We start from the raw sequence: 12,914 nt of genomic DNA on the forward strand, positions 1-12,914 counted from the left end.
CGGGTACACGGGAGCTCAGTATGCAGAGGACTCCAGTTTGTTCTGGAAGTTATACATACTCTCTTTGGCATTGAAGCCAGAGTTACTGGTGTGTAAGTGAACTGCTGTGGTCCGGTTAGCCTGCATCGGTGCTCGGGGCCTGACGATGCTGGACGTGGATCTGAAAGGATTGGCAACTGAGTTCGTGAAGCTGCAGCCACACTTGGAGTGAGCCAGGCCAACAGCCTTGATGCTCTTTCCTTGGAAACAGTGGTTGCCCTATAGTTGGTTCTGTGAACTATGAAAGGGACACAGGATCACTGGGCAATGTTTTGGAAACTTTTCTTAAAGTTTTAAGGAAGAAAATAAAAATCCCTCATAGTCCCATTACTGTGAGATGTACTTTCTTAATATATTGATGTTTGAGTTGTTTGTGTACATGGACATATGTGTGTGCATCTATATTTAAGAAAATATGGATCAGATAATCTATATTTTATTCAAAGCTCATTTCCTTAAATATTGAGTAACACGATTTTTAATGGTTATGGAAGATAGCTGCTGTAAGGCCATCATTTATTTAGCTCTCTGCTTGTACTGGTTATTTGGAACTGTTGGCAATTTTCACTATTATACACAATTCTAAAACAGCCATCCTTTACATAAACTTTGTGAAGCTATCTCTCATTAATTTGCTAGGATAAATCTTTAACAATAGACATTTCTAAGAATATAAATATTTGTGAAGGCTTTGGCTACGCAACATCAGGCCTGTGTCTATGTCTGCCCGTATGATGCCTATTGCTTGGACTCAGATCAACAGTCGACTCTTACTATCATCAAGTGCTGAGGCCGGCGCCATGGCTTAACAGGCTAATCCTCCGCCTTGTGGCACCGGCACACCGGGTTCTAGTCCCGGTTGGGGCGCCGGATTCTATCCCAGTTGCCCCTCTTCCAGGCCAGCTCTCTGCTATGGCCCGGGAAGGCAGTGGAGGATGGCCCAAGTCCTTGGGCCCTGCACCCGCATGGGAGACCAGGAGAAGCACCTGGCTCCTGGCTTTGGATCAGCACAATGTGCCGGCTGCAGCGGCCATTGGAGGGTGAACCAATGGCAAAAAGGAAGACCTTTCTCTCTGTCTCTCTCACTATCCACTCTGCCTGTCAAAAAAAAAAAAAAAGTGCTGAGCAAACCTGAGATGAAACAGTGGTACCTGATTTGAAAAATTTTCATGTCTGTGATTACTAGTAATGCTGAATACCTTTTCTGTTGGCATTATGTTTTTCATGTTGTCAGTTTGATTTTGTGCATTTCTTCTGCTAGGTCTATCATCTTCCTGATCTGAAAGAGTATCTTACAGATGGTTTATCGTGAATACATATGGCAGGTTGGTGATACATATGGCAGGTCTGTGTGTTTAATAATTTTTTTTTCAATTGTTTTCTACTCCGCTTACCGGGATGGTTTTTCTATTCTCGCTCTCATTCCTTACTGAATTAAGAAGGGAAGAGAGAAGAGATTTGGAAGCCATGCTGGAATAATTTCTGCCCGGGGTACTCGGCTTACATGTAGGGCTGTACCCTGTGCGGGAGCTTCCTGTCTCACCATTCCTTCTTTACTGCCCTTGGTTTCTGGGAATGCTTGTGTGTGTTCATCCTAACAATCGAGAAAGGATGGAACACAACGAAGGTAGTAAGGCAGCTATCGTGCCATTTCACAGAGGTGAAATCGAGGACTGGCACTATTCATGTAAGAATTGGAGGTGCAGCTGGGACAGCGCTGACACCTGTCTTTTGATCCCTAGAATATTCTTTCCAGGACAGTGCTAGGTAAGAAAACAGGACGCGTCAGTTTGTCTCAGAAACAAATGGAAACAATGCAACATTGCCCTAACATCTACCTAAAAGCCTGTAAGGAGTGCTGTGCCCTGAGCTGCATGTTGAGTGAGTGCCCTGAACCCCAGCTAGCGCAGATGTGCTTCATTGATGTTCCTCTCGTCTACGCAATGGCTAGGTTTTGGACTAGTCCTGGGAGGATGGGAGACTTAAAAGTGGCATTACCTCCCTCCCAGAACGTCTAGGCTTTTGTTTGTTAAACATTCACCGTTTGACAGATTGGGATTGCTATCCATCAGAAGGAAATGGTGGAATTCACAGGCCTCTAAGTGGAAACACATGCTCGCATGCCAGACCCTGGGCAAAAGAGGCTGGATTCCTGCAGGATGACACCAGTGCTCCGGCAGACACGTGAACGTGTCGCCGGCTTGGGATTTCTCCCTAAAAGGAAATCATTTGAGAGGATCTCCTCTGTTCGGCCTCTAAAGTCCAAAAAAGAAAATGTGCGTGCCCCTTATTATCTACAGTCTCTGTGCTGTGAGTCAAAGAACCCAAAGACCACCGAGCTGTAAATCACTGTTGTTAGTAAGAGGCTGATGGCAGGCAGTGGCCTGCTGGGCTGACTTCCTAAGATGGGGCTCTGCGCTGTGCTGAAACACGGGCCACTCTGTGCCAGCAGAGAGCCTACCTCTTACCTTGCTCAGCATGTATGTCCTTCGGCCGGGCTCAGAACACTGGGGCGTGGGTCTTACAAGTTAATCTTAATTACAGAATCAACACGTATGCTCATTCACCTTTGAAAATGTTAGAACACTATAGTCCTCTCTGACTTCCTACCCAATCGGTCTCTTAGGTACCCATGATGCAGAAGGTGTGTATTGTCCCAGGCATTTTCAGGAAGGCTTTGACTCACATTTTTCTGTTGTGTGTATTTTTAGAGAAGCAGAAAGCGTCCATCATCCTATGGGAACTGTAGCACTGCTGCTTAAATGCACCTGATGCTGTGCTGGAGATCTGTCCACACCGATACGGTGAGCTCTAAGTGTTCCTCTTTCTAACTATGTGTTACATGAATGATGCATATGCGAGTATTCCATCCTGATACAATCGCACCACAATTTATTTAGTCACTGCTCTACTGACAGACTTGCAGGGCCTTGCCAGTCTTCTGCTTCAACAAGCACCATTCCCACAGCATCTCCTATCCCTACGAGAGTTTGTCTAGCCACAGTGTACAGGAGCGATAGCTGGCTCAGAGCCTGTGGGGCCTTAATGTGCAGAGATGCCACCCAGAGCAGAATGCTTGACACCTGGCTCAGCTGTAACAGCTCCTTGTTGGAACGAGCTGCCCACTTCCTTTCTCAGCAGGACACATGATCCAGCTGTGGAAGACGGAGGCCAGGACGGGCAGAAAACCCCATTCCCACTCACTGCCTTGGTGGTACTGGGCACCCTGTCCCCCTCACTGGGGAGAGGGGTCGTTCTAAGCCCTCTCCCTGTCCAGTTGCTCTTGGTCCTCAGGGTTGGGGACAGCAGGTCGGTACCTGAGGGGTCCCCAGCCGCTCGATCAGGGGCACCAGGTGAAGCGGGGCGTACTTGGCCTCCAGGCGCTTCATGCGGACCTCCAGGCGCTCCCCCTCTGCAAAGGAGCAGCACAGCAGACAGTGAGATGTGGGCACACTGGGTAGTAAGAAGAAACTCTTGTGGGACCTAAAGGTGGATCCATATAGCACGTGGAAGGAGGGTACAGAGCTGTCCTCTGCTTCTGGAAGGCAGGATTAAGTCTTACTAAGCAGAAGCATGTTCTATGGTCTCTGTCCACCAATGGAAGCATCTACCTTGTGAGGTAGTGAGTTCTCCATCACCAGAGGAATTTAAACCAGAGCCAGAGAACAACAGACTAGGTGCCATTCTGAAAAGAACAAGGAAAGTGCCTGAAGTATCATTTCCAATTCTGTGACTTGGATGGCTCAGTCTGCAGTCACAGCTTGAAGCCTTCTCCCTTGTTGACTGCAGATCTGAGTTGATTGGAAATACGTTTGGAAGCATGAGTTAAAGTCGGATCCTGAGCTGAACCCAAGTGGTTTCTTACCTTTGATGTAGACCCTGGGCAAGATGTTTTGGAATGGCGCAGCGTGGAGCAGATCACAGACTTCCTCCTGGGACTGCAGAGATGGAGGGCAAGAAAGAGAAAACCTGATTTCATTTTAAACCAGGAAGAATTTTATTTTCATGCATAAAAGTTAAGCATGGGTGTTGACCAGATCTGGGTTCAAATCCTGACTCTTCTACTGATCAGCTATCTGACCTTAGGCAAATTACTTAGTCTCTCTCTTTGCAAAATGAGGATGAGAACAGTACTGTTAATGGGTTGCTGTGAAGGTAAAATGAGAGAATCTGTAGCTTCATCACACAGTTCCCGGTGCATGAGAATCCAATGCATTCTTTTTTTTTTTTTTTTTTGACAGGCAGAGTTAGACAGTGAGAGAGACAGAGAGAAAGGTCTTCCTTTTGCCATTGGTTCACCCTCCAATGGATGCCATGGCCGGCGCACTGTGCTGATCCAAAGGCAGGAGCCAGGTGCTTCTCCTGGTCTCCCATGCGGGTGCAGGGCCCAAGCACTTGGGCCATCCTCCACTGCACTCCCGGGCCATAGCAGAGAGCTGGCCTGGAAAAGGGGCAACCGGGACAGAATCTGGCGCCCCTACCGGGACTAGAACCCGTTGTGCCAGAGCCACAAGGTGGAGGATTAGCCTATTGAGCCACGGCACCGGCCAGAATTCAATGCATTCTTAGTATAATTTTAGGAGAAATTTGTTGAAGAATTGGAATGAACAAAATAGGAATCAAACAGAAGAATCTTGTTGGCTATGAGGCCCGCAGGCTCACAGGCGGCAGCTAGACCAATCCTCCCCTGAATTAATCCAGTTTGATTCTTCACAGGCCTGTCTGGCTGTTGTTCCCCACATCAAACACCAACTAGCAAGAGAGGAGGGACTAGAACCTAGGCCAGTAGGTTTTGAAGGTGATGTGTTAAACTTAACAGCAATCACTACAGTGGTTGGAAGGGAAAGTTTAGTTAGGACGAGATGGAAGACACAGTCTAACGGTCTTGTTGCCCTGGGACCAGCTCACGATCATGGCTTTCAGAGCAAAGGGGAGGGAAGGGACCTGCAGAAGCCACACTCTGCTGGGGCTTGCTTTCTCTCCTTTCCATTGAGGGTATTTGAATTAGGTAAGATCCAGGCTCCATTCAAAAACTCACACTTGGGGATTCTAAGTATCTAAGAAAATCTGAATTGTGAGTGCCCTTGGCTTCTTACTACCGTGCCATGCACAGGAGGACAATGATGTCCTGGGAGTGCAGGAGGCTGGCTGCTCAGGGCCCCAGGTGCCTTGAAAACAAACTGTGGGTCCGTCCTGAAAGGAGGATCCCAGAGACTGGGAGGGCTTCCCGATCTGCTTGTGGTTCTGTGTCTCAGGCAGAGGGGAAACACTGCTGCTTTCTTAACGGAGCTGTTCTCTCCTCGCCTGTGAATCACACGCCTGGTCTTCACTGCTGTGTCCAAGCTTAGATCCTTTGACTTATCACATAACCTGAAACTCCGATCATTCAGATTATTCCTTCATATTTATATGGTGAGTTGCACTGACTGACTTTTGAATGATGAACTAGCTTTGTGTTCCTGGTATCGATAAAACAACACACACTTGATGGTCCTGTATTATCCTTTTTATGTATATTGCAATTAAAAAAATTACTATTTGGAAGGCAGAAAGAGAGAATGAATGAATGAATGACAGTGAATGTCTTCCACTTTCTAGTTCATTCCCTTAATGCCAGCAACTGCTGGGGCTGGGCCAACTTGAAGCCAGGAGCCAAACAAATTCATCCTGGTCTGTCACATGGATGGCAGGGGGCCATGTACTTAGGCCATCTTTTATGTCTTCCCAGGCATATCTGCAGAAAGTGGGATAAGCAGCAGAGCAGCTGATACTCAAACAGGCACTCTGAAAGAGGCTGCCCCACCCGGACATGCCACAGCTCAGCACCTCTAAAGCCTTCTCCCTATGTCACCGGGACGTCCTTGCTCACAAAACAGCACAGTCATCTCACTCATTCAAGCCTAAGATGTGAGTCTCCTTTCTTGGTCACTTCCCAGGACCCTTTAGTCTGTTTGTTCTGCTGATTCTTACTTCTCTTGATTGCCCATTTCTCTCCACTGACGACCACAACAACGTGAGTTCCTAAGGGTAAGGGAGGTGTCTGTATTTCGGTCTCAGATCACCACTGCCTAGCATAGAATAGTTTCTGTTATAAGTAATTGCTTATTTAATGAGTGCATATTTGTTACCCTATAAATGTTTTTTTGGACAAATAAATGAATTTGTCTACCTAGCAGTCCTCCAAGTCTGAGAATTCTGTTATTACAAGTACTCATTTGTTAGTTCAGTAAGTACTTATTAGGCACCAGGTACTATTGGACACTTTGTAGATATGATGCTGAACAAGTTAGACTACTTTGCCCTCATGGAATTTATATGATAGTTGATAGACAAATAAAAACAAGTAAACCACAAAATAACAGATAGTTATCAAACCAGAGTTAATAGGCTAGAGAGTGAATGGAAGTGGGGAAGGGGTTACTTCAGGGTAGTTCAGAAAAATCTTGAGGGGGTAATACTTCAACAGAGAAGGGAATGAAGAGAGGGAACTAGCCACAAAAATAGGGGGTAAGGGCATCTCGTCATCTAGTACAAAGGACCTATGGCAGGGCTATGCTTGGAGTATAGTGAGGAATGGAATCACAATACCTATAGCATCAAGCTCTTAAGGTATGCAGCATGGGTCATGCGGGACCTTGCAGGCATGGTACAGAGTTTGGATTTTATTGTAAGTGTACCGAGGAGCTACTGAAGTCGCTCCAAGTAGAGCACTGGTACACAGAGCCCATTGCCAACTTCTTTTGTCTTTTTACAGGCTTTCAGTTGCTCCTAGAAATGTCTTCTTACTAGAAGGTGGCTCACTGCATGAACTTTTTTACGTTTTTTAAAGCAGGTAAATGGATTGGAGCCACCTTAGCGCACACAGAAAATGCGGCTGTATTCATGGTACACCAGGAGCTTCCACTTCTGATTGGAGGAGACAACAGTGTTGCACTTGCCCTCTGGAAGCCCCCAATGCAGTCTGCAAATGCCAGAACAGAGGTGGATGGGCTGCTTTCTGCTGGCAGGCTCCCTACATGTCCTCTACTTGGGAACTGACAAAGGTGAGGAAGAGAGGATGTTTCCCCAAGGGAGGCAGGGAAGCATTTGCCTGGAAGGTCCTGGGGGATGAACCATGTAGCCCTTGGCATAATGAGGTCACTCCACACTGTGCAACACCTTTTGGGAAAGGTATCTGTTTGGCATTCATTAACTGAGATCATGCAACTGATAAAGATGTCCAGTTCTGAGCACACAAAGGCCCCTGTGAGGAACGCTAACAAGCTTCCATTGTGGGAGACTGGGCTGCCAGCTGCCCTCGCACTTGTCTAATCCTTATCTTAGTGGCTGCACACTAGATCACCCACTCTGCCTCAGAACCCACCAAGACACTCAATGCTGGACAGGGCCCTTCGCTTGGCTGTGAAGCTCACCCAGCAGGAGTTCCCTCCACATTCACGTCCCTGACTCGGCTCCAGCCACAAGAGCTTTGCAGTTACCAAATGAGCCATTTTGTGGCCACCAAGAATATTTACTTTCCCTTTGGGTGGCTCCCTAGTCCATCACTTCTTCCCTGTGACTTAGCTTGGGAAGCTCCCCCTCTGCTTTGAGATCTCAGTAACTCCCTGCCGACGTGGCTTCCTCTGTAAGAGGACTTCAAAAAGCCAGGCTCTCTTTTCTAGCACATGAATTCTATCAGGCATTCCTGCATGAGACTATTTAATGAAGGTCGACTCTCCCCACTGGAATTTAACCTCCATGAAGTGAAGAACAGTGTCTACTTTTGACCATACTTTATTCCCATGAATGAGAACAATGTGTGCTACACAATACATGTTCAACACCTATGTTGAATGTTGTGGTATGCAAGTAATTGGGAAAAGGGATTTATAAATAATCTTTCCTTTAAGAGCCAGATGTTTCTCTTTATTAGTTAGGGAAGCATTTTTATTTCTGCTGATTACTCTGCATAAACTTATGTGAGTAGTTTTAACAAATTCTTCATGTTGTGGGATTTTTAGATTTTTTTAAAAATTTGCTTTACGACTGTTCCTTCCCATATTTTTCTAGTTGTATGTATTTACTTGATTTTCTACACTGAACATGCATTATTCTATAAAATTAATTTGGTTAAAAAGAAACTGTAGGTTGATAATCCCTTATATGAAATGCTTGGGACCACAGGTGTTTCAGATTTGTTTTTCATATCTGAATATTTTTACAGACCTCATCCTTTGAACATCTCTAATCTGAAAATCTTGGGATTAGGGACACGCTGTAATTCTTAACTTTAAAGAGATTTTGGAGTCTTGTGGCTGGAATCAGAGGGAAGGAAATGAAATCCCAGCATGCTACTTGGTCTGGCAAAGAACAATATTTGCATAGGCTAAATGCAGATACAATTTGCTCTGGTTTTTAAGGGTATACTTGACAACAAATCAGAAAAACACAAAATAAAAAATCTGTGATGATACAAAAATATGGCTGACAGAAGATAGGAGGTGGAAGCAAGCACCAACAGTGTTATTTCCTTGGTTTTTTTGGCCTTCATGGAAAGGGGTTACATACTAAATCATGCTACTCAAAGAAGCAGTAGAGGTAGAAGTATATTATCTACAATTACCAGGGGGAAACAACAGAAGCAATAGGTAACTCAAATATTGACAGCAAGAGGGGTGAGAGAGAGTGAGAGAGTGAGAGAGAGGAACTAAAATCTCCTCATTGCAAAGAGGGGTTGGTAGGGATCATCTCAAGTTGTTCATCGTGAAGCAGATGTGATCCTCTCACAGATGAGAAGAGCTGGGAACAGAAATGACAAAGATAGGCTGCCTTGAGCACTGGGGTGCAGCAGAGCGTCCTAAACTCATTTGCATTATTTGATTTGCTATATGCAATCAAGAAGAGTTGAAATGTAACAAAATGAAGAGGCTGGATTGAATGGTGTCTGAGGGTCTTTCCTTGGAACTGACAGTTTAGAACAATAGAATTGCTTTCTTCTCCAGGGACTGAGCATTCCCCAAGCACTCACTATGTGCCTGGTGCTCTGTACTCACTGTCTACTTTGTGCTTCAGAACATCCCTGTGGAGTTCCCATCACATGGGACAAGGACACCAGGGCTCGCAGTGAGGTGAAGCTTCCTAATGAGGGCCACAGAGATGATGCTGGGACCTAGGACTGCATCGCTCTGATGCTCATGCAGCCAAAGCCTTGGTAAGTGCTGAGGTTGACTGTTCCCACCAAAACCCATCTTGCAGCATCATCCCTCAGGTCATGTTAGTGACCTGGAGGTGGGACCTTTAGAGCCCTCATGCTCACAGCAGTCTACTGATACAGTAGCAGGTGAAGGGATGACTCCTGAGTGGGGCTGTTCAGAAAGGCAGTGTAGTGTGGCTTTGTCTGTGGGATGAGCTCTTGCCATGCGATTCCCTGTGCCACCTCCAGACCTTGCAGCGTCCCTGATAGTGAGAGGGTCTTTCCCAGATTCAACCCCTTAACTTGGACTTCACAGCTCCCAGAACCAAAAGAAATGTATTTATTTTCTTTATAAATTACCCAGTCCCAGGTATTCAGTTGTAGCAACAGAAAATGGACCAAGACAGGAAGCTTGAAAGACTCCCCCCCGCCATACATAAACAGTATGAAGAAAATGCAAAACGATCAAAAATAGAAACAGAGGAAATGACTTCAAATCTGACCACTTGGGAAACTATTTTTAGCCTGACTCATAGGATTATCATTTGTTGATTTTTTGGGGGTGAGGGAGTAAGGTTTGGTCACAGCAGCTAAACGTTCTTTACAATTAAAAGGCTGTGACATAATACATACTTTGAAGAATGAGAAGAGTCACATCCCCTTCCTAGTCAAAGAAACAGGAAACTGCTGGCATCTCTCTCCTCATTTCCCAGAGTCACCTCTATCTTGAGTGTGAGTAAATGAGTTCTTGATACACAACTGTCATAGATCTGCTGACGTGACCCCAAAGCCTGTACTGTACCATACGTGGGCTCAGTTTACACCCATAAGTCCTCCTTCCCGGATCCTCACCAACAAGAGTTCTCCCCCCACTCCTGTCTGTCCTACAAAACCACAGTCAAGTTCCATGAGTTTTCCAGACCCCACCAGCCCACCGTGCCTTTTGTTGGCAAAAAACTGATCACAGCCCTTACTCATTCAGTCCTCCGCCCCCCCCCCCCAAACTGTCGGCTGATGGAGCTGTCCACTCTTGCCCCAGGCCAGGGTTCTGAAGTCCATGTGTCTGATGGAGAGCCAGCACAACGACCCACATCTCATGCAAAAACTGACTGACGCGGTGTCATCCTGGAGGGCCCACCCACGGTAGGACCTGCATCTTATGTGATATGAGAGGCCAATGAGAATGACAGAGAGTGTGGGTATAATGGGAGCTAGAGATTAAACAAGGGGGTACTGCATCATGTACACATTAATTCTGACTAAGATAGAGCCTCCGTATTGACTAACGAAGTCATTCATTCATTCAAAGAACAGATAGCAGGCATCTGCTACGGCCGAGTCTGTCTGCAGGGTGCTGGAGATACAACAGTAGGGAGGCAGTCCTGGGGCACGGTCCTCCCCGAGATGAAGAAAACAAGCAAATGAGCAATTCTTCTAAGTGTGAGGGGATGCATGAGGGCTATGGGGACATTCCAGAGGGGCACCCAATCCGGATTTTGGGGGACGATGGCAGGGAAGGTGGCCTGGAGAAGGAAATGCATAGACCTGAACCGGGGGCTAAGTGCTGGGGGCAGACCTGCAGAGGGCCCCAAGTGAAAGCCACTGTAGCGGCACAGGGGCCGAGGGTGGAACAGACTGAAGCTTTCAGTGCTCGGGGAAACAGGTGGGAGATGAGGGAACAGTGGAAGCAGGAGGCAGTGTAGGAAGAATCTTGTAAGCATCGCTTAAAAGTCTGGATGCTAACTGGATGATTTTAATTAGGAAATGGCACGATCAGATCTGCAGTTTGAGCTTCTGGCCACAAGGGACAGAAAAAGTGGTGGTAAGGCAAAAGGGGTGTTGGACTGGTCTGTGCAAGAGAGATCAGGGTTGGGGCCAGCGCTGTAGCGTAGAAGGTTAAGCCTCCTCCTGTGGTGCCAGCATCCCATGTGGGCACTGGTTCAAGTCTCAGCTGCTCCTCTTCCGATCCAGCTCCCTGCTAATAGCTTGGGAAAGCAGCAGAAGATGGCCCAAGTGCTTGGGTTCCTGCACCTGTATGGGAAACTTGGGAGAAGCTCTTGGCTTTGGCCTGGCCCAGCTTAGGCCGTAGGAGGTATTTAGGGAGTGATTCAGCAGATGGAAGATCCACCCCCCCTTCTCTTTCTCTCTTTCTTTCTCTTTCTCTCTCTCTCATTTGCTCTTTCAAAGAAATAAATCTTTAAAAAAGAGAGCGAGCAGGGCCAGGAGTCATGGCTAAGAAAGATGACAGTGCCACCTGTGCAAGCATCTGTTCATGGAGTCAGAGGACGTCATGAGCTCAGGTCCATTTCTGTGCATAGCCTAGATGAAAACTCTGAAATGCAACTGGACTTGAGATCTGGGCTGCTGCTGCATCGAGATCTGAACCGTCAGGATGAGGATGGACAGGGTACCAAGGGAAAGGACACACGAGGGTGTTAGGCGTGTGTGGATATTGTCGGCGCGACCAGACCCTTCCAGATATTTCAACTCTGCCGAGTCTATGGCAAGAGAAGGCACAAAGCAGCAGCCGAGGTCAGGGGGAGACGGAAATCCTGGCACAAAACCCGAATGGGAGCGAAGAGCCTCCTCTCAAGCCAAGTGAGGGACAAAGGCCTTAGGCACTTGCTGCTACTACTTTCCTCTTGATTCGGGGTGCCTGTGTATCGAGTGCTTGCTCTGTGATCTGATGGGCAGTGATAAGGATGACAGGCAGGACAGGGCCAGAGAGGGGCCTGGACACTGTGGGAAAGATGACAACAGGTAGGACTCCGTACACGCTCCATGACTAGGAGGAGGGAGAGACAGCACCAAGTTGTGGGCAGAGCACGGCATCTGACAAGGTGGGAGCTGAATAAGGGAGCAGGGGGTGAGGGAGGGGGAATGAGGAGATGATGGCTGTGCGGTGGGCGGCAAAGGGCGGCAGGGTCCTGAGCTCCCAGAGGGATGAGGATGAGGTGAGGACTCACGGAGTCGTGGGCTGCAGGGTTGTGGGCAGTGGGGAGCCAGGCTCTTGGTCCCTGGGGACCTCGCAGGAGAGGTTCAAGGGCTCCCGGCTGGAGGGAAGGGGCCCGCGGTTATGGAGGACCTGCTTGCTGGGCTCCGGCAAGTTGACATTGTCATCTCCCTTAACAGTAAGAACTCTGTGGGGTACGGCTTCAGCCCCAGCCATTGTCAGGTGTGGGGACGAAGGCTCAGAGGACAGAGTAACATTCCCAGAGCTACCAAGAACAGAGGCAAGATTTGAATCAGGGTGTCTCTGTTCAGACAGGCCTGGTCCAGTAGATAAACTGGGAATCAACTTGCAATCATGCGGAGCCTGCCTCATGGAATGCGTCTATTGCCTACCCTAGTCTTTTTTTTTTTAAGAGGTATTTACTTGAGGGGTGGAGTCACAGAGAGAGGGAGAGAAAGAGGTCTTCCATCCACTGGTTCACTCCTCAAATGATCTCAGTGACTGGAGCTAGGTGGATCCAAAGTCAGTAGCCAGGAGCTTCTTCCACGTCTCCCACAAGGGTGCAGGGGCCCAAGCACTTGGGCCATCTTCCACTGCTTTCTCAGGCCTTCAGCAGAGAGCTGGATGGGAAGTGGAGCGGCTGGGTCTCGAACTGGTGCCCATATGGAATGCTGGTGCATCAGAGGCTTAACCTACTACTTTACAGCATTGGCCCCAACCCCATTCTCTTGTTGCCTTATTCTATTTGGT

General features: G+C 47.5%; 1 protein-coding gene across 2 annotated transcripts in view; it reads right to left on the bottom strand.

The window, feature by feature from the left end:
- Positions 1–12,914, bottom strand: part of CYFIP2 (cytoplasmic FMR1 interacting protein 2) — a 129,496-nt gene that overhangs the window by 8,875 nt on the left and 107,707 nt on the right. For both annotated transcript variants that reach the window (XM_062188771.1, XM_062188770.1), the window contains exons 27-28: positions 3,905–3,977; positions 3,357–3,451 (exon numbers count right to left, since the gene is read on the bottom strand). In XM_062188771.1, coding sequence (XP_062044755.1) covers positions 3,357–3,451; positions 3,905–3,977 — 168 coding nt within the window. The remainder of the gene's footprint in view (positions 1–3,356; positions 3,452–3,904; positions 3,978–12,914) is intronic.

Source organism: Lepus europaeus, chromosome 4 (genome assembly GCF_033115175.1).
Source record: "Lepus europaeus isolate LE1 chromosome 4, mLepTim1.pri, whole genome shotgun sequence".
Taxonomy (NCBI): domain Eukaryota; kingdom Metazoa; phylum Chordata; class Mammalia; order Lagomorpha; family Leporidae; genus Lepus; species Lepus europaeus.